Source organism: Lissotriton vulgaris, unplaced genomic scaffold, assembly GCF_964263255.1.
Source record: "Lissotriton vulgaris unplaced genomic scaffold, aLisVul1.2 SCAFFOLD_760, whole genome shotgun sequence".
Classification (NCBI taxonomy): domain Eukaryota; kingdom Metazoa; phylum Chordata; class Amphibia; order Caudata; family Salamandridae; genus Lissotriton; species Lissotriton vulgaris.
The window spans coordinates 96,535-117,167 of record NW_028242555.1 but is presented as its reverse complement, the minus strand read 5'-3'; the positions used below and the strand labels follow the sequence as shown (position 1 = coordinate 117,167).

At 46.5% G+C, this 20,633-nt stretch overlaps 1 protein-coding gene across 3 annotated transcripts in view; it reads right to left on the bottom strand.

The window, feature by feature from the left end:
- ILK (integrin linked kinase) overlaps positions 1-20,633 on the bottom strand; it is an 87,460-nt gene that overhangs the window by 33,097 nt on the left and 33,730 nt on the right. For all 3 annotated transcript variants that reach the window (XR_015303780.1, XR_015303781.1, XM_086948348.1), the window contains exons 2-4: positions 13,335-13,430; positions 12,770-12,866; positions 11,377-11,460 (exon numbers count right to left, since the gene is read on the bottom strand). Coding sequence is in view for 1 of the 3 variants with exons in the window: in XM_086948348.1 (XP_086804474.1) it covers positions 11,377-11,460; positions 12,770-12,866; positions 13,335-13,430 (277 nt within the window). In the remaining 2 variants the exon portion in view is untranslated. The remainder of the gene's footprint in view (positions 1-11,376; positions 11,461-12,769; positions 12,867-13,334; positions 13,431-20,633) is intronic.

Below are 20,633 nucleotides of genomic sequence, written 5' to 3'. Positions count from 1 at the left end.
TTACAGATCAGCCACCCAAAAAATATATTTTTAACTCCTGCCGTAATGTTCCCCAGTCATATTTTTAAAGCTGCTGCTAAGTTTAAGACGATTCAGAAAAGGGGGTGGTGATGAACAGAGTGTCTGAATTGAGCAGACCACTCTTACCCAGTCCAAAGATCAGGGCTTGATCCATCACCGTTATTTATCTCACTGCCCCATCCCAGCTCAGAACCTGGCTATATGCAAATCAGTCTGTCCCTGGCCCAGTGCATCATGGGAACAGGGCAGACTAAACTACCAAGCCAATTCTTCACCAGAAAGGAAACAAGCTACCGGGGACCGGTTTCTGGCATTTCAGCCGTCTTCGGCCCGGCTTGCTTGAATCCTGATGGAGCAGTGAGAAAGGGACTCATGTCTGAGTGTACCCTGCCACACCTATAGTGGCCAAAATCGATTCAGAAAAGGGGGTGGTGATGAACAGAGTGTCTGAATTGAGCAGACCACTCTTACCCAGTCCAAAGATCAGGGCTTGATCCATCACCGTTATTTATCTCACTGCCCCATCCCAGCTCAGAACCTGGCTATATGCAAATCAGTCTGTCCCTGGCCCAGTGCATCATGGGAACAGGGCAGACTAAACTACCAAGCCAATTCTTCACCAGAAAGGAAACAAGCTACCGGGGACCGGTTTCTGGCATTTCAGCCGTCTTCGGCCCGGCTTGCTTGAATCCTGATGGAGCAGTGAGAAAGGGACTCATGTCTGAGTATACCCCGCTACACCTATAGTGGCCAAAATCGATTCAGAAAAGGGGGTGGTGATGAACAGAGTGTCTGAATTGAGCAGACCACTCTTACCCAGTCCAAAGATCAGGGCTGTAATGCCAGAAACCGGTCCCCGGGAGCTTGTTTCCTTCCCAGTGTAAGAATTGGCTTTTGTAGTTTGGTTTGCCCTGTTCCCATCATGCACTGGGACAGGAACAGACTAATTTGCATACAGCCAGGTTCTGAAACTGGGATGGTGCAGTGAGCTAAAAAACGGTGTTGGATCTAGCCCTGATCTCTTGACTGGGTGAGAGCTTTCTGCTTAATTCAGAGACTCTGTCCCTCACCACCCCTTGTTGTAAATATTTTTGTCCACCCTAAGCGTGGAAGGGTATTCTCAGATGTGAGACCCTTGCTCATTGCACCATCAGGATTCAAGCAAACCGGGCCGAAGACGGCTGTAATGCCAGAAACCGGTCCCCGGGAGCTTGTTTCCTTCCCAGTGTAAGAATTGGCTTTTGTAGTTTGGTTTGCCCTGTTCCCATCATGCACTGGGACAGGAACAGACTAATTTGCATACAGCCAGGTTCTGAAACTGGGATGGTGCAGTGAGCTAAAAAACGGTGTTGGATCTAGCCCTGATCTCTTGACTGGGTGAGAGCTTTCTGCTTAATTCAGAGACTCTGTCCCTCACCACCCCTTGTTGTAAATATAAGCTAAGTTTAAGACAGCATTTCCTCAGGTAAAGTCTAAGCTAGGGTGGGCGGCCTTTCAGTAACTAATGGAAAAGCGGAATGTAGCAAGTAAGAATGGACATCGGTTCATCTTAACATTTCCCCTGCTAATGAGTAACATAGCTAAGAAATGTGCACAATCCATCTTCCTATGGTAGTGTGCGCCTTTAATGTCATAAATTACAGCTTTGCTTACATCCAGAGTATGCAACACTCTTTCAAGTGGTCTTCTAGGATACTGAAAGACAGGGGGCAACCATACTTTTTGGTTGACAGGAAATCAAGATATCACCTTTGAGATACATTTTGGATTTGGCATCAAATACCTTGTCTTATGTATCTACAGCTAAGGTTGTTCGACTGTGAAAGCCTCAACTGCACTTATCCTTCTTGAAGTGACTGCTATTGGAAACAGTGAAATAGTGTCCCATGTTGAAAATCTGCTTCATGCGTAAATTCAACTGGACTTTTTCATCATGCACCCTAGATTTCAGCTCCGATTTTTTGCACTAGCACTTTTTTGAGAATTATAACATGTGTATGCAAAACTATAGAAAGCCCTTGATAATTGTCTAATTGTCTTATGAGAAATGCTTCAGTTTTTAAAACTCATGATTTTCATACTTGCTTTTACTGTACAAATGAATGTTTTTACTGTGTACTTTTATGAATTTTATGAAATTCGAATAAAGGTCTTTTGAACTTGAGTGTTTTGTGTGGACGGTACTATCTGTTCTTTATTATTATTATTATTTTAAAAGGCTGTATACCACTGAACAACTCGTGAGTAAGCCACAAGAACTGAGTTTCATAACTTAGGGTACTGCCTAGTAAATACATCCAGTGCTGAATTAGGTCTCCTATAAATGTGTGCATTTTCCACTTTGCCTCTTAACACCTACGAGTTGTTGCCCTGCAGACCTCTTATAAGACAACCATGCAGTCATGTGGTATTTTAGAATGTCCAATTTTTAAGACATCAGTAGCTATGCCACATGACAGACTTTTGGGTTTCAGGTGAGATGGGTCACTCTCTCCTCCATCCCCAGCCAGATAGGAATCGCTGGTAAACTCCACATCATGGAGTGAGGCATGTTGACGTGTGACCTGTTCCACTTCGTGAGGAAAAGTATCGGAGGAAAAGCAGGAGAAAATATTCTATATCCATTAAAAGAGACCGTTCGTTGCTCCAAGAATGGGTTTTCTGGTATCTGGATCTGAAGTCACAGCATTTTGCTTCTTCCCTCGACACAAATAGTTCTACGTTGGGTATGCATCACTTGTGACAATGTCCATTACAATACTGTCATCATCACCAGGAATAACGTCTATTTGGGTGGCAAGGGAGGAGATTTCTTTATGCTCAATGAAACCTAAATTGATATGTTCGTACTGTTTTGCCATTGTTGCCACGAGTTTCCCTGCAACAGTGAAGGGTAAATGTGTTCTGCCCGACACCTCAAATCTGACACATTCTTGGGGCCCTTTTTATTCTAAACGGCAACAGCTGGAGCTGATATTGTACTGCCCCTATCACAAACATCATATTTCCGATAGCTTGAATGCAGTGTTCTACAGATATGCATCTTTGAAGCATATAGGTGCAAAGAAATCTCCCTCTGCTAGCAGAGATATGACATTTTATGAGCTTGTCACCTGATTTTTTTAGTGTTTACAAACCGTAAGTACACATTTGAATTTAACATTGTCTGCCTTTCGAATCAGGAAATACACAGAGTAAACTCCTTGGTTTCTCGTGTTTGTGGCACCTTTGCTAATGGGAACAGAATTTTCAAAAACTCTTGATGAAGAAAATGATGATCCTTTTGAACACCCCTCTTTCAGCTCGACTATGGGCGGTGTGTGAGTTAACTCTACACTAGCAATGTTTCAAGATGATTACCACACACAGCTCAGGTTCTATGTTCCCTTTATTGTCTGTTATATTGCATTGCCTGGAGCCAAAGTGATGCAGTCATTTGCTGCTGAAGGCAGAAGCTCCAGAGGCCATAGAGGTGAAAGCTGCCTGCATGTTCGTGTTTGCATACCCATGTAACTTGAGCACCAGTTTGGCCCTCATTACGAGGGACTAACGTTTCTGATGTGACTGACAAAAGGAGTTACCGGTCTCGTCGGAATTAGAAGTTATTTATTTATTTACTGTCAGTAGGAATTGAGGAATTGTTGGGAGAATCGCACCCAGAATTATCGCTTTCCCCAGGAATTCCTCATTTCTTAGTGGCCCTCCAGCGTCCACCTTATAATGGTGTAAATTTTCCACGCTCCTGGTATTGGTAACCCCAGGGATGGGAAAAATGTTCCCCCTTTCCTGAGCCACTTGTAAAGAGGGTATTTGCAGGCGTGACTGCCCATCCTGCCTGGTCTTGGGCAGGTGTTCCTCTGTGGGAAGAGCCTCCAGCCCACAATGCTCTTTGTACTTGCGGAGATATTGGCTTATTTCAGTTTTCAATGTTCTGTGTAATTATGAACGAACCGACTGCTGAATGGAGTTCAATGCTTCGCTGCGCTTCTTGCTTAAATCATGGAACTCTGAGCCACACGTTTCTATGCAGAGCTGACCCAGTAAACGGGATGCCTGGTAGCCGGACCACAAGCAACCAACAAGAATTTCGGGCAAATATTAGGAATGATGTTACCTCCCTGTATCAAAGCCTTTGTTAGCTTTTTGTGTTCCTCCAGAAAGAGCAGCAAAACCTCCCTCACTGTTGGTGACTTTCTCTGTTCAAGGCTGTGGAGTCTGCATGCTCTATCGACCAGCTGCCGTTATTATTGTTTTTCCCACTGCGTTGACAATCGTTATCTGGTGGAGAACCACCAGTGTATGCTGGATTCTGTGATCGGTTATGCACAGTTGCAACAATAACTGGATCTGCCTCTCCATGTTAGACTTTATGTATAATGGGTCACGTGGTGAGGACTTGCACTTCATGATTCGAAGTGTCGCTAGTTTGGCACTTGCAGGATTCCCGAACACACACAATTCTCTTGCTGCAGTACATTAGGGAACATAAGAAGAAGCTGAATGCATCTCTGTAATGAACTCAGTGTTTTTAGGGGGAAACACATTTACTGTTCTTTTTTAAGGGTTCGGCTGCTCTCTTTACTACAGACATGTATACTGCTAAGTCATCTGAGGTGAAGGACTGGGAGAATGTTATGTTATGAAGATATGAAGAGCGCGTTCATTACCTGGGGGTATCCAGGCACTGCAATCGATGAGTAGGTCGATCGGGCTGCTAGTTTAATAGCCAAGTCTTCAGTATCTTGAGGAATTCGCAAAGGGATTGGGCGGTCCTCATGTGGTGTGGAAAGTTATGCCAAGATTTGGCGGAGTGTAGGTGCCTGATGGGTTGGTTTAAGTCTAGGCAATGGTTGAAATAAGCAGGCCCGATGTTGTGGAGGGCCGTTTATGATTGGGTGAGCAGTTTGAATTGGTAACGCTTCTGGATTAGTAGCTAGTGTCGTTGTGAGTGGAGCGTGAGGTGTGCATTGCAAGGAATGCGGAGGATGAGTCTGGGTGTACGAGTTGATTCGGGATGCCGGCGTAGAGTGCATTGCTGTAGTCTAGTCTGCTGGTGATGAGGGCCTAGGTGACTGTGTCTGGTGTCGGTGGTGACCCAATGGAATACTTTGCAGAGCATACATAGGATGAAGAAGTAGGAGGAGGTTATGACATTTACTTGTTTAGCCATCGTGAGTCTGTCGTTCATGATGATGCGGAGGTTTTTGGCGTGGTCAGTGTGGGTGGTCGTGGATCCTAGGCCTGTTGGCCACCAAGAGGAATCCCATGAAGAGCTCTTGCTCCCAAAGGTCAAGATTTCAGTTTTTTTCTGTATAGAGCTTTAGGCAGTTCTGTTTTATCCAGTTTGCTACGTTAGGCATGCAGGTGTTGAAGCTGGTCCTGGTGGTGTGATTGTTGTCTGTGAGGGAGATGATGAGCTGGGTGTCGTCTGCATAGGATACAATGATGATTCATGGGATCTTATGACGTTGGTGAGTGGCACCATGTAGACGTTAAAGAGTGTAGGGGTCAGCGATGATCCCTGCTGGACTTCGCAGATGCACTTCTTGGATTTGGGAGCCTGATTCATTGGGTCCTGTCGGAGAGAAAAGAGACCAGTCAGCTCAGGACGGGACCATGTATTCCAAGTAGTGAAGTCTTGTGATGAGTGTACTGTGGGAGACAGTGTTGAAGGCTGCTGGGAAGTCGAATAGTACACATGCAGCAATTTTGCCTTTGTCCATGATGGTCCGGATGTCGTCAGTTGCCGCAATGAGAGCAGTTTCCGTGATGTGGGCATTATGGAATCATGACTGACTGCAAGATGTCTACTAGGTAGTGTTGTTTAAGATAGTTGGAGAGTTGTTTGTTGATAGCTTCCTCTGACTCTGGATGGCAAGAGCAGGAGTGAGATGGATCTGTAGTTGCTGAGCACTTTAGGGTCAGGAGAAGCTGTGATTTCTGCATATTTCCAGTTGTCCAGGAAGGTTCCACTTTGGATAGAGGTGTTGATGGTTGTGAGGTGGGAGCGGATAAGAGTTCCTTCTAGGTTGGAGATATGGTGTGGACAGGGGTCAGTCAGGGAACCGAAGGGGATAGTTCTCATGATTTCTGTGGTGTCTTTGGAGGTAAGGAGTTTCCATTTAGCAATCTGTTGGTCTAATTTGGTGAGGGTAGGCGGATGGTTGATGAGTTCTTGTGTCTTGCATTGGGGGTTGTAGATGCTGTTAAAGACATTGGACAGGTTGTCACAGAGGTCTTGTGAAGCGTTGATGGAGTGGATGACGGCTTGGGGGTTGAAGAATTATTTGACAATGTTGAAGAGCTCTCTGCAGTTGTTGGAGCGGTTTTCCAGTTTGAGAGCTAGGGCTGTTTTTCTTGCCTCATTGAGTTGGGTGTGGTATTTCCTGAGAACAGACTTGTGTTTCTTGCGGTGGCATCTAGTCTGGTTCTCCCTTTTCTCTCTAGCTGTTTGTAGAGTTGTTTGGAGTTACTTAGGTTTTCGGTGTACCAGCTGGCTAGTGTGTTTGTTCCAGAGTGTCTAATGCTCTTCAGGGGAGCTAGGGTGTCTGCACTGGTAGTGATGGGCACAAAGAAAGAGTAGAGAGTGAAAAACAATCACAAAATGGCCCAAAGAGAGAAAGTGGAAAACTTCTCAAACAGACAGAAAAGGATGGAGAGAAAGAGCAGACACAGAGAGAGAGTGAGAGAGAGACCGAGAGAGAGAGAGAGTGAGAGAGAGAGAGAGTGAGAGAGAGACAGAGACAGAGACAGAGAGACAGACAGAAGAGAGAGCGCGAGAACGAGGCAGGGGCTCTTGGCAGGGAGGAAGGGTCTGAAAGGGCCTTAGACTGGTCGGAGGACCAGTCCAAGTAAGTGGGAGCTGGGCCCGGGCACCTGCTTAATGGGGTCGGGTAGCGACCGCCATTAAGTAGGTACTGGGAAGGGCGAGGCATGGACGGGGCTAGGGAAGGGCGGGGTGCAAGAGAAGGCATGCGACAGATGAAGGTTAGGAGCAGGGGAAGGGAGAAGCACAGGAGTAGCAGGCGCAATAGAAATGCAGGCACAAGAAAAATGCGCAAAAAGAGGCACAAAGAGAGAAAGTGGAAAACAGGGAAAAAGAGAGCGAGAGTGGAAAACTGTCACTAAGACAGTGAGTGGAGAGTAGAACAAATTGCCACAAGGAGTCACAATGGGAGTGGCAAGTGGGAAACGGGCACATTGAGAGTGTGCAAAATAGGCAAAATGAAAGAGTGGAGAGTGGAAAACGGGCACAAAGAGGGAGAAAAGGTCAGGGAGAAGGACGAGAGGAAGGAGCAGAGCGTGAAAGAAGGAGCAAAAGAGTAGAGCACAAGAACAACGCGAGGCAGCGAGGCCAGGTCCGAAAGGGCCTTAGACTAGTTAAGTGGGATCCGAGGCATGAGCACCCACATAACATTCTACATGACCTTGTGGTGACTGATGGATCTGAGTTTGCCCAAATAGTTTCTCATGTGGAGTTTAATGTGTAGAATCCCATTGTCTGAGTGTTCTGCATCATCTGTCTCAGTCTCCTAGTCATCATCCTCATGTGTACACTCTAGTGTGGTTGGAACAGTCAGGTTTGTGTTCTCCGCCTAGCCTGGTCATGTTTTTCTCTGGGCCTCCTGTAGTGTTTCTTTAAAGGGGTTTTAGATAACCAAAATGTCTGAGTTTTTTTCTTCTGGAAATGTTGTTTCAGCATCTCTTTTCTGTTTCTTAATGTCGAAAGTCTTGGACACCACATTAACCTTTTCTTCCATCAGTCTTTTTGGTGTAGTAGTTTCATCTTTCAAACTATATTGCCTTTCAAAGTGGAGTTTGTTGCCTTACTGTACCCTTTGTCCCAGAAGAACTCTTCTGCTCTGTGCTCTTTTCAACTGTAAAGTGCTTCAATATCGAATATACCTTCATAGTCTTAGAATCTGATTATTTTTGGGTTCCAAAGGCTTCATCTGCAGGCAATTTATTTGTGTGTTTTCGTGTTAACAAAACCGTCCATCAGGACTGACTAGGGCAATTCTAAATTATAGAAAGCCATCTCTTTTATGTAGAAATTATGCATTTCCTTGTTTTATAGAGCGCAAACAAGATCCTTGTGGATATCAGAGCGCTTTACAGTGCCTAAAGTTCTTTATACATACATTGAAGGCAGGTCAGAGCACGAATATATCACATCATGTAAAGGCAGCATAGTAAAGGTACATCTTAAAACTATCACATATCGCTAAAAAAAAGGGAAGATATAAAGCTTAGGTTGTCACTTGTTCTAAAAAAAAAAAAAAAGGTATGTCATGGGACAATTATGAGAAGTTACCTCCAACAGCTTTACAGATCCTTTTAACTTTAGGGAGAAGAGAAGCATTAAACCACCCTTAGCTCTCGCTGCCGGCGTTGGACGAGCAGGCGAACAATAGGATTTAAAATCATCTAGCCAGAAATTGCTCTCTCTCTCCCATGTCTCCTGAAGAGCAATAATGTCATAATTTTTAACAAACTTTAACCACCTCAAATCCTCCCTTTTTGATCTAAGCCCTGCGATATTCCAGCTAATTATGCTACAGTTAGGGCCAGCGTCAACATCAATAATTTGAGGGTTGTGACTAGGATCCCGATGACAGACGTGGGAAGACTCTAGTCAGTTATTCTCGTCTAACTGAGACAGTAGGGAGAACCTATTAGATAAGACTGAACCCGCCCCTCTATGACTTGTCGGAGAGCCCTCATTGCGGAGACTGGCAGGGTGAGATTGACTGCCTACGCACCACCTAGGCTCAATGTCTAGGACATGGCACAATGAGCCCAATGCGGTTTCTCTGGGGTTTTCAGTGTCTCAGATTTAGATAAAGAGTACAATTTTTGAATCCTCGGATGTATGATTAAAAGAGAGGAAAAGCTCACAAACACTGGGCTCGTGTAATGAGACTACAACCAACCTTCTTCATTCAGCCAGATCCTTTCCCGTCTCTAGTATGTGAGGGAGTATGCTTAACAGTAGGAGTTACTATCACAACCTTTTGGGACAGAAACGTCCTCTATATGGTAAAAGAGCATGTGCACACTGACCTGAGTGCGTAACTGCATGTGAAACTGGTATCCTGAGTTTTCTTGTAATCTTGTGTGTGTGCAGAGGCCTAGGATAGCGCATCACAATGCAAGGTCCAATACATGTTCTGTGACCTGGAGGGGCGCGCACAGTGTGCCTTCGTAATGGGAATGAGATCACTGTCCATGCACTGTGTGTATGATATGAAGTGGTGAAGGCAGTGTACCATGTTTGTGAATCAGTAGTTTGACGAGATCTTTTCCTGTGTTCAAAACAGGCGAGTCTACGTTCTTCTCCCATGTTAAGTTCCACGGTTAAGTAAAACCCTGAACTTTGCGCTGACATCAAGTCTGCATGTCACGTGTGCATGTATGGTTGGTCTGTAGGTTATTTATGATAGTAGGACTCAGTTTGTTGAGTCTGAGTACTTGGACCAGTGGGATCCATTTTGGATGCTGCTGGTTTAGCACGGCACAAGATGGAGGATGAGGATGGTTCTCCAAACAGGGTAAGTAGGGCATTGCCTACATTCCTGTTGATTGGAGGATGGAGACCCCGACATTGAAGTGAGAAGGAGGAGACCGGGGCTATCTTTAGAAACCGAACGAGGGCTATGTTAGCAAAACAGTGCTAATTAATTCTTTCTGAGCACTGTCATTTAGTAGATGTTTGGGATAAGGTGCGGGACAGCAGTTTCTGGGGTTCAAGGTGAGGAGATTTCAAGGCATGCCTGACCTTTTGTCTGTTTTAGATTACAGCATCAGGAAAGTTTATGACAGCTAAGTGCAGAGATCTCATCTTTAACTGTGCTCTTGTATTAGATACTCATTCATGGAGCAAGCGCCACTACAAGCTGCAGTGAGATCGGTCACAAAGCAGAAAGCCTGTGTTTGAGGGTCAGGCTGAAAATGAAGTTTGAAAGAAAACCAACCTAAAAAGGATCTGAAGCTCTAGACAGTGGATCAACATCGCCTCACTGGAAAATTAATATTAAAGTGGGATTCAAATCACTCCACTTGCTTCGAATCCCACATTCTTCTCTAAGTAACTACTCCAGAAAGTACTCAATGAGCTGCTGTGCAGCTAGGGCGGGTGTCTGTCTGACAGTACAGAGGCAAAGCAACATTACCTGGAGTCTGCACTTTCTGCTGGAGGAGCAGGGGATCTGCCAGAAGTGCCCATAACCCTGACTACCTGTTGAAAGGAGTGTGCCTGGCCCAGCAGGAGGAAAGACTGTGCAGGAGGGGAATCTTAGTGTTTGGAGCATCTAGAGAAAGCTAACTATTCTAGAAAGCAAAGCCAGGAATAATCCATACTAGGAGGGGGTCCCCTCAGTCTCTCCTCGATTTGTACACCACACTACCTCCTAGAGAAGGCTTTGACTGCTTGCCCTCTGTACACTGAGAGTCAAGTGCTGAAAGAGGCATACTTGTCCCAGTTCCAAAGTAAAAATGACCACAGGACGCCTGCCGCAAATTATGTCCACCATCATAGTTGGGGACAAGTAGCCCCTTTCTGCCCAGTGGCCCTGCTGTCCTCCTCCTCAAAAGGTGTTTAGATCCAACCAGCTCATCTTATCTGCAAGGGCTACAGAACTGAAGTGATGAAATCTATCATTATATAGCAGGGACTGGGGGAACATAACCACACCTCTTAACAAATGAATGGCAAAATAACTATGCATCTTAACACAAAATAAATCGCCAGACAGAAAGACAAACACAGATCATATAACATCAAGAATTCTCCTTTCAGCATGCCTCTAGTGTCCCCATGGAATCTTAGCCTCTGCCAATGAACACAGGTGTCCTTCCCCTCTCTTCACTTCCTTATATATACATATTTCTTGCAAAATAGTATTTTACTCCTAGGCTGCATCTTTTGTACAACACTTGGCTGCTTTGGACATAGGTTTACACTTTATACATTGTACATACATACAAGAAACTTAATACATTCTCAAACAAATATAAAAGTTCCAACATCTTTACATCTAGGAAAAAAGAAAAAAACATACTAAAACTGAATATTTTGCATGGAATGAAAACCAGCATACCTACATAAGGCTCAAGCTAAACTGACTAACTGAGTATTTAACACATGTTGCAACACCTTCAATTTACTAACGCCGTTATGCAGATGATCGGTCTAACATGGTAGGACTGTAACAAATTGGCTGAACAGGAAAGAACAATGAAAAAACATACAGGCAGACCTTTCTAAAGCATAAACCCAGCATTTGGTAGACAAAGTGAACGTAGATAAGTCACTGAAACTCATCACCCACAGTGAATTTGAAAACATAGACTTACTGGGTCGCGTTCTGGTTGTTCCCTTCCAGAAGGTGTCCTTGTACGGAATCTTGCCCAAGCTCTGCCCCATCTTCTCTGCCCGGTCTACAAAGAAAAAGTTTAACAAATAAAATGTGAGTACTGGAAGAATTAATTTTGACACGGTTGGCTTGATAGGATGAACTAATCTTTGGGTCGCACACATACAAATATATATATGCTAATCACAAAATCAGTTTACTAAAAATGGTGCTTACGTCTCTAAGTTAGTCAACATCTTCAAAACGCAAAGGCTGCAATGATTTTTAAACTCCTACAAATGCCTGGTTAGGAGAACGTGGGCATTCGTTGTCAAGCTTGAGCCTTGTCCTGGGTCAGGTGAAATGAGGAGTTAAATTATGCGGCATCAGATCACTGAAAGCAAACTGAGCTCCTTATACTGCATTAAATATCTTCCTCTTCCTTCGGGTTCAACCAATAGTGGGCCATATACAAGCAGACAATACTGGGCACAACATTCATCTCAAAAACTCTTCAGTCGCAAAATGCTCCTAAAGATTTTACTCACTACATAGTGATATTGGAGGCAAACAAACATTGCATAGTGAATTTCTGTGACTCTGGGCCAGATGTAAGACCATTGGGTTTAGCGGCTCACAATTTGCGACCAAATTGCGAGGTGCTAAATCCAATGTACAACAGTGTCAGAGACACTGTTGGCGATTCCCAATGGGGTCGCAAAATGCGAGGCTCATCAATATTCATGAGCCACTATATCCTGTCCTTAAAAAATATTTTCCCCTGCATTCACAAAGGGGAAGGGGTCCCTCAGTTTGAGAGTGCTTTATCCCCCTTCTGAGACGGGTGCTAAACTGACACTGTTTTGCGAGGAGTCATACATACCTGGAGGACTCGCTATTAGGAAGGGACGCCCTCGGAACGCCCCTTTCTAATAGCGACTCGCTATTCCTATTTTGCCAGTCGCAAATAACTTGCGACTCGCAAAATTGGAATAGTACATGGTCAACTGATTTCTTGTGGTCACAAAGGGGTCTGAAACCCTTCCTCGACTGCAAAAAACAGTCACACATCTGGCCCTCTGTGCTTTATTAGAGCTAACCCAATCACATTCAAAAACATCCCATAATGCTCCTCTTACACAGACCATTGTCAATCGCATGTAAAGATGGAAGTCGCTTTCACAGGAGGGTTTCTGCAAGACATGAACTGCTAGAAAGCACTGGAATCAGACATGTATATGAACGCCTAGCCAGGATATTAACATCTTCCGATCTCACAAAGTTGAACAACAAGATTCCAAATATCTTGCCATGAAATGAAGCGTTATACTATTGTGCTAATAGCAATCGCAGAGGACCTAAAGCGAGTGTTGCTTGGAATGGAAGCACTTCACCTTTCAAAATTTCCCGGAGGTGAGCCTTGGCCTTGTCCATTGGCATCTCACCATACTTGTTGCAGATGCTCACTAAAGCTCCATTGGCCACTAAATCCTGTGGGAGGAGAAGAAATGGTTAGTGTGCAGAGTGACAGATGCCACTAGTGAGACAGCTACAGAGAAACAGGAGGACTGGGTAGGAGAGAGAGCCCAAGCTGTTGGTCATAACAAGCGCGTGTTCCACATTATTATCTCTAGTGCATATGTAGATTTCAGGGCGTTACAGTGACTGCATGCGTGCAAAACCCTATTAAAAATAACAAAACGTACTCCCAGAGATCCTCACTGAAAAGCCAGGAATCCATGCATAAAACAACACTTGGAGGAAGGGGCATCAGCAGACCCTACACCTGGATGAGGCTAGCCACAAAACACCACAAGCAACGGACAGCAGTCAGACACCAGCTGAATCCCAACTAGAAGGGTATAAGCACAACACATGGAGAGAAGGCATGGGTGATGCCTCGCCTGGAGATCACATAAAAAAGAGGTCACAGAGGGAGGATTAAACACAAAGACTTACCTCAGCTACCTCGTCCTGACCCCAGAAGCAGGCATAATGCAAGGGAGTGTTCCCATGCTCATTCACTGCATTTATGTCTGCCTTGTACTGGATCAACTGCAACAAAAAAAGATTTATAGAAATTTCAAATCCATAGCTCAAACACCGTCAACTTATGAGAAAGAAAGGCTGCGTGTCATTCTCCAGTCCCTTCACTATTATCGAACTGGTGACAAGCGAGCATGGGAGTCCACACTACTCAACCCATACTCACCCACCCACAAGCAATTCAGAGAGCACAACCCCAAGTTACAGCAAGAGAAGGAAACACCTTAAGAGCAGCACACTTATTGGAAGGAAGCACTCGGCAAGTTCCAACGAGAGCTCTGCGTGAGTGCAGAGTACAGAGGCATTATGGGGCTATTAGGCCTACATACAAGTTAAAAGAAGGTTCAAATCCGCCTTGACTGGTGTGGGCCTTCGAGCTCTGCATAGTAGTAGTAGTAGTACGGTGACATTTGAACATTACTTTGTCCCCTTTATTATTACAAAAGGGCCAAGCAGTACAATCCTCAGGGATTTCTTTATTTTCCATCTAGTGTCTTTGATAACCACAGGGACTTACATCCAGTCAGCAGTTTTGCACAACTGACAGAAGCAAGCAAAGACTGGCTGCACTGAGATCAAAGTAATTTAAGCAACTTATGGAAAGGTCTGGACACCAATCAGAGATAATGCTTCGTTACATGCGCTTCACCAATATCACCATTAATTGATTTGTTTCAGTATTCCGCTTTAAAATGCTTAACAGTTCAGTTAAACAACAGATGCTTCAATGAACAATTGGTCGATCGCTTTAGATCAAGGTGGCTAAGACGGAGCGGGTTTTACCAATAAGCAGGATTTAATGGTAGTGTTGGAAAGCACGGCTTTAGTAAAACAGAATGAACAGATTTGTATGGCCATTTGAACACAGACTCAGGAGTCGTGCACCCAACTACGGCCAATGGACTTCCCAAATAAGGATGCAAGTGGCCTTGAATTAAACACAGGCCTCTATCTGTCAGACCAACAGCATCCAAGATTAGACCTTCAAACTAGTCTGAGACTGAAGCAAGCTAGTAAACTAGTTTCACTTGCAATGTTTGAAGATGCTAGAAGCACATATCAATTTCAAGATGGTCTGCATAAGACAAAAGGCAGAGTAAGGAGATCACTCGCAAATAATTGAAGCTACCAAAGCAGGTGCAACTGCAATTGATTGATCACTAAACATTTCATCTAAAAAGGATACAGTCTAAACCCAAAGTAATAAGGATCGAAAGCCAGCCACAAGCTCCAAGGCCAAGTCAGTCAACAAGAACAGTAAGTGTGAAATGCACAAAGCACAACCAAGAAGTCAAGTACAGGAGGTCACAATAGAGAAGGTGCCCATAAGAGTGGACAATGAAGACGCTAAAGAAGCCAAAGCCAGCCAGCCACCAGGCAAGGAGACAATCATGCACAGCCAGACCAGAAAAGGCCAGAAGGCAGCAGCAGAAAGAGAATGGGCAGAGGCCATGAAACCAGGGGCAGGAGCAGAAAAGGCACGACAAGAGGCCTCTCAGGGGAAACAGACAAAACAGGAGGATTCTGTGTAGAGGTGGTCACACATGAAGGGGCAAAGATTCAAACATTACATTTTTCTTTTCAGCAGGTAGGGTAGAGCTTGCTTCAAGGATGTGGTTAGACTGAAGGTAGTGATGAGACGGTAATGTAGTTACAGCAGAGCCACACTAAGATCTAGCCAACCCAACCGTAATAAGCATTCAATCAAAGGTAACCAATGAGTAAGGAAATAGCCTTCCACTGGGTGTCATGTCTAACCCACATCAGTGGCAGAGCAGACCACTTTACTCTCCTTCCGTAATGCCTCATCTGGTAGAGACTATTAGACGCAGGTTCCTTGCATTAGAACTATCCTCTGGAGTCAAGACTAGATCTGGAAAATCTTGAGCAGTAAATCTACATACCAGTAGGTGACGCCAATCAGCTTCACATCAGCGTTCACACTGGATGTGGCAAGCATAGTGGCACCATTCAAGCACACACATCAGTTTCTTTTCGGGACTATTCAGCCAAATCAGAAGGCTGACTGACCAGAGTGCCAGCTAAGGACCTACAGGGATCGGTTCAAAAGACCAGTTTGCAGTAGCAGGGAGTGTTAGAAATGGGATCCCTGGCTGGCCAGGGCTTGCGCCACAGTCAGTCAGAGACCACCACTCCTAAGTCAGGGCAAGGGAGTTACACGCCAAGATAACCCCTGCTCACCCTCTAGGTAACGTGGCGCGAGCAGCAAGGCTAAACTTGGAGGCGATATGAGTTAAGTATTTGCGCACGCACCCCAGCAACAACACCCAAGGCCCACCACAAAGGAAACTCCACACAAGGTTATATATAAAAATAGCCTTTGTATTACACCAAAACACATTAGATAAAAACACACATTTTACAATGTGCCAACAGGCACGGGCAGAATTTACAAGGGATATGTACAAGACAGGGCCACCTGGACCACTGTCAGGAATCAGCACTTTTAGAACTTGGAATACAACACTTGTAGGCCTAGAACTTAGAACATAGAGCCTAACGGATAGTACCTTCCGTCCTGGTTGCGGGATAATGCGAGTGACCTCCTTAGTAAACTTGAGCGGGCGGCCTAGCGAAGCGGCGCGACTCAGGGGAGAGCGGCGCGGCTCGAGGCTTGAGCGGGCGGCCGGCAAGGTACAAGCGTTTCTCTGGGGCGACCAATGTGTGCGGCTCAGAAGAGGAGGGGAAGGCAGGATGTGGGCGACACAGCGAAGCGGCGCGGCTCAGGGGAGAGCGGCGCTGCTCGAGGCTTGGACGGGCTGCCGTGCACGAGCTGCCAAAGGGAGTGAGCGAGGCACACTTCAGCGAGGCCCCAGGGGCCCAAGGGAGATCAGACAAGTCCCAGCAATTTGTCAGGGAAGGCACAATAGAGTCCACTGGTCCTGGAACTCTGGTCAGGGGGCGAGCTCAGTACCACGCCGTTGGAATATCACTTAGAACATAACAGAAAATCACTGTAGCACAAAATAGCACACAATCAGTAACTACTGGTAATCAGGTAAGTACCACCTACGTAATCCTAACTACCTTAGGAACAGGTCACGCAGGGAACCAGGACCTCACTAGCACCACCTGTACTAGGAGAAAACAACCAACTAAATATCACCATACATTTAGGGGTATAGACCTGGGAACAAAACACATGACGCCTAAACACATTCAGAGGTGCAGATGACACATGATGCACAAAATACATTCAGCGGTGTAAGAGCAAGGCACATGATGCATAAAAACATTCAGCGGTGTAGAACAAGGCACATGACGCATAAAAAAAAAAAAAAAGAGGCGCAGGGGAGGAAAACACATGATGCATCAACAATACATTCAGAGGTGTAGCAAAGAACACTTCGCATAAATCACATTAACACAGAACTTACATCAAAGTCCAGGGTCCAGGTTGCGCCACTGCGCCAAGACCTAAACGTAGCAGCTGCCCACAAAGTGCTGGGCAGCTGAGGGACAGAACAGGGGGCCTAAACGCTGCAGCTGGCACTAAGTGCTGCGCAGCTGGGGAAAGGCCAGGGATGAAGGAGTGCGCCTCACACCTAAAGTCCAGAGTACATGTCCCTAGGAAGCAAAATACCTAAACGGTGCAGCTGCCCACTAATTGCTGGGCAGCTGGAAACAGAACTGCGACAGGGCTCTTACTAGCTCTCTGGAACCCAAAGCTGCGCAAACTGGGAGCCCACTAGGCCTTCAAACTAAGCAATGCCCCTGAGCCTCTCTGGGCTCGAGCAAATGTGGTGCCAACGTTGGAGTTCCCCCTCCGGGGACTCTAAATCAATAAAATGACCTCTAGAGCCTCTGTGGCTCTTCAAACAACTGTGGCGCCTTCTTGAGCCTCTCTGGGCTCGGAAACAAATACGGGCGGTGAGCCTCTCTCAGCACTCGAGCCTCTTGTGGGCTCGAAATATCAATGCCCTGTGAGCCTCTCGGGGCTCTAAGAAATACCTCGATGCCCTCTGTTAACCGGGGCCGCTCAAATAGAAAGACCCCGTCCTTTCACTCACCGGGACCTTGCTGGTGCTGCGGGGGCGGGATCACGGCCGGCTCTTCTCTCAGGCAGCGGGGTGGCCTCCCGTCCGCTCCCTGCCAGGCTCTCTGTACTTCCGGGTGCACGCGGGGAAGCCCTCGAGGTCGGGCCAATCCCTGCGCAGCCCCACAATGACGCGTCGGGAGTCCCTGCAGACGGGGACCAATCATAGCGCGGCGATTTCTCCCTGGGGCCACCAATGGCAGCGCGGTCCTGGGGACAGGCCCCCTGACTCCAGGACGTGTTCAGGAATGGCGGCGCGGGGGTCTTCAGCCAAAGTACGAGGCTGGCACACGCTTAAGGCCAAAAGAACAGCGCCAGGTCCCTAGTAGGGTGGGCACCTGCCAGGGGACTTCGAAAACGGCAGAAACGGGCCAAATGCCGGGTGGGCACCGGCAAGGAACAAGTGAAGCGCCCTTGAGCGCTAGGGGTAAAATAAAGCGCTCCCAGCGCTATAACCAGAGAATAAAGCGCTTCTAAGCGCTAGGAGGCAATTCCAGCAAAGTCCTTCTGGGGTATCATCAGCAAGCCAGGGGCTGGGCAGGGCCCGGGGGGGGGGGGGGGGGGGGTGAGGGCAAGCCTTCCCCTGGGCCCAAGCAGCAGCATGCCCCTGGTAGATCCATGTCAGAAACAAGAACATCTTTCAAGAGGTCACAGCCTCCTTTTATACAGACAAATCCTTCGTCTTTGGGCAGGGTGGGGGCAGAACCAGTCGCAGCTGGTCTTGGAGTACCCTTGATGGCCCAACCACCCCTTTTTTTCACCAGGCAGGCTAGGGTCATCAGTCGCACCACAGGGGGCGGAGCCAGCATTGTGTGGGGGAAACCCAGCTTCATTCAGGACACAGGCGCAGCCCCTCCCTCACATCAGCATGCTAATTTCTCCATTCACCACCGGGGCAGACCCACACAGACTCCTGGAGCCTGGCATCCCAGCCAGCTCCAGCCAATCACACGCCAGCACCTTCACAGCACATACACAGCCATGTCTAGAAGTAGCACTTCCGCACAAGACACAACCATGCCACATAAATCGTTGCGAAGCATTTAATCACACAAGTTTGCACATACCAAAACTTGACCATGCACACCTCACGCATCAGGAACTACCAGGGACACAGACATTCCCCATGCATTCCTATGGGAGAGCAGGCCAATCTCACACATGCACTCAGGGAGCGCACGCACTTTACACTGCGCCACAGTGTCAAAGTGCGCAAAGACCAGAAATCACTATAATTATTTATTAACACTAGGCAAAAAGTTCAGGGGTGAACCTGCCAGAAGGGCAAAGTCCAACAGGGAGGTTGGGAGCGCTAGTAAGGAATCTGTGGCTAAATAGTCTCTCAACCAGATAAGGAGTTATCAAAGGTAAGTAACTTGCTCATCTGCTAGAGGGTTCTAGCCACAGATTCCTTGCCTTAGAATAAGATACCAAAGCAATATCTCCCTGGAAGTAGGTCTGCAAACTGGCTCAGACCAAAAAGTCCTGGAAGACAGATTTGGCAAAGTGCCCGTTATGATTGAACGCATTGTCAAGGCAGTAGTGTTTGGTGAACATGTGCAAAGATTGCCACGTCGCAGCGGGACAGATATCCAGTAAGGGGACTACATGAGCAAGCTCAGTGGTCTCAGCTTTGGCTCTGGTGGAAGGAGCCCCAAAGCCCTCTAGGGGTTGCGATTTTGGCAGTGCATAAAGATCCTAATACCAAGTGAAATCCATTTGGGAAAGGTTTGTTTCTGTAATGCTTTCCTCTTCTTCGCTTTAGAGACCCACACACAAAAGCTGATTGTCCACCCTTCGTTCTTTTAGGCGATCAATTGAGAGCAACAACACTGCTTTTGTATCCAACCGGTAGAGTCTCTCCTCATCCTTGGGAGGATGAGGCGGAGCAAAGTAGGTAGGCAGGGTTATGCTTTGGCCAACATGGAACGGTGTCACCAGCTTAGGTAAAAAGGAGACAGTGCAGAGAACGAGTTTGTCTGGAAAGAAGCTGGTGTACGGAAGGTAAAGAGAATGGGCTTGCAGCTCTCTGATTCTCCTAGCCGATGTGATGGCCACCAGTAAGACTGTCTTGATCATCAGTAGTCTTAGAGGGTAACTATGAATTTGTTCAAAAACTGAGCACATTAGGAATGTTAAAACCAAATGAAGGTCTTATTGGGGAATAACAAAAGTTTTGGGTGGAACCATATGTTGGAGGCCTTTCAAAATGCATGTCACAATAGGAGAGTTAAACAGGGAGGGTTGATCCTGCAAATGCAAAAAAGCAAATATGGGAGTAAGATAACTGTGGCCAGAGAAAAGTCTTGCTGGGTTATAAACAAACCAAACAGTAACACATGGGTGCAGACAGAGGGTCAACATGTTTGTCAGTGCACTAAGCTAAGAAACTCAGGACTATACGGTCTTTGTGGAGGGACGTTTGACTGCCAAGATGACCTCATAGACTTAGGGAGGGAAATCGAAGCCTCAACAGTCGTCACTCAATTTCCATGCATAAAGGCGGAGAACGCACAGGTTTGGTGCAGAACCCTGCCTTGTTGCTGTGACACAGGGTCCTCCAGAGAGGGCAGCCTGATCTAAGGACCAATGCTCAGGAGTTCAGGATACCATACTCTCCATGCCCAATCTGGAGCCACAAGGATAACTTTGGCTAAGTCCGTCCTGATATTCTGCAGAACTCAGGGCAGGAGCAGTATCGACAGGAAGGCGTACAGGAGTACTGAATCCAACTCAAGACAAAACGCGTCTCTGAGCGAGAACCGCCTTGGAAACTTCCATGTGCAAAATTGCTGACATTGCGTGTTCTCTGCAGTGGCGAATAGATCTAACCAAGGTTTTCACCAGTCATGGAAGAGACCTTGCATCACATCCGGATGTAGATGCCATTCCTGAGCTGTAAGGCATCAAGGGCAGAGTTCCCCCCCCTGCCGTTCAGGGCCCTTGCCAGTGTTGCAAGACCAGGAAAATGCCCTGACATTTAATCCATGTCCTGAAGTGCAGAGTCTCCCGACATGGGGCCACGACCACACCCTCCCCTTCACAGCATTCCAGCATGTGACACCAGGGCCAAAGGGGAGCTTGGCAGCCTAGTAGGGAACACAGAAGCCAGTAGTGTAGAAGTGGACTAACAAAGAAAATGCATTCTACAGTAA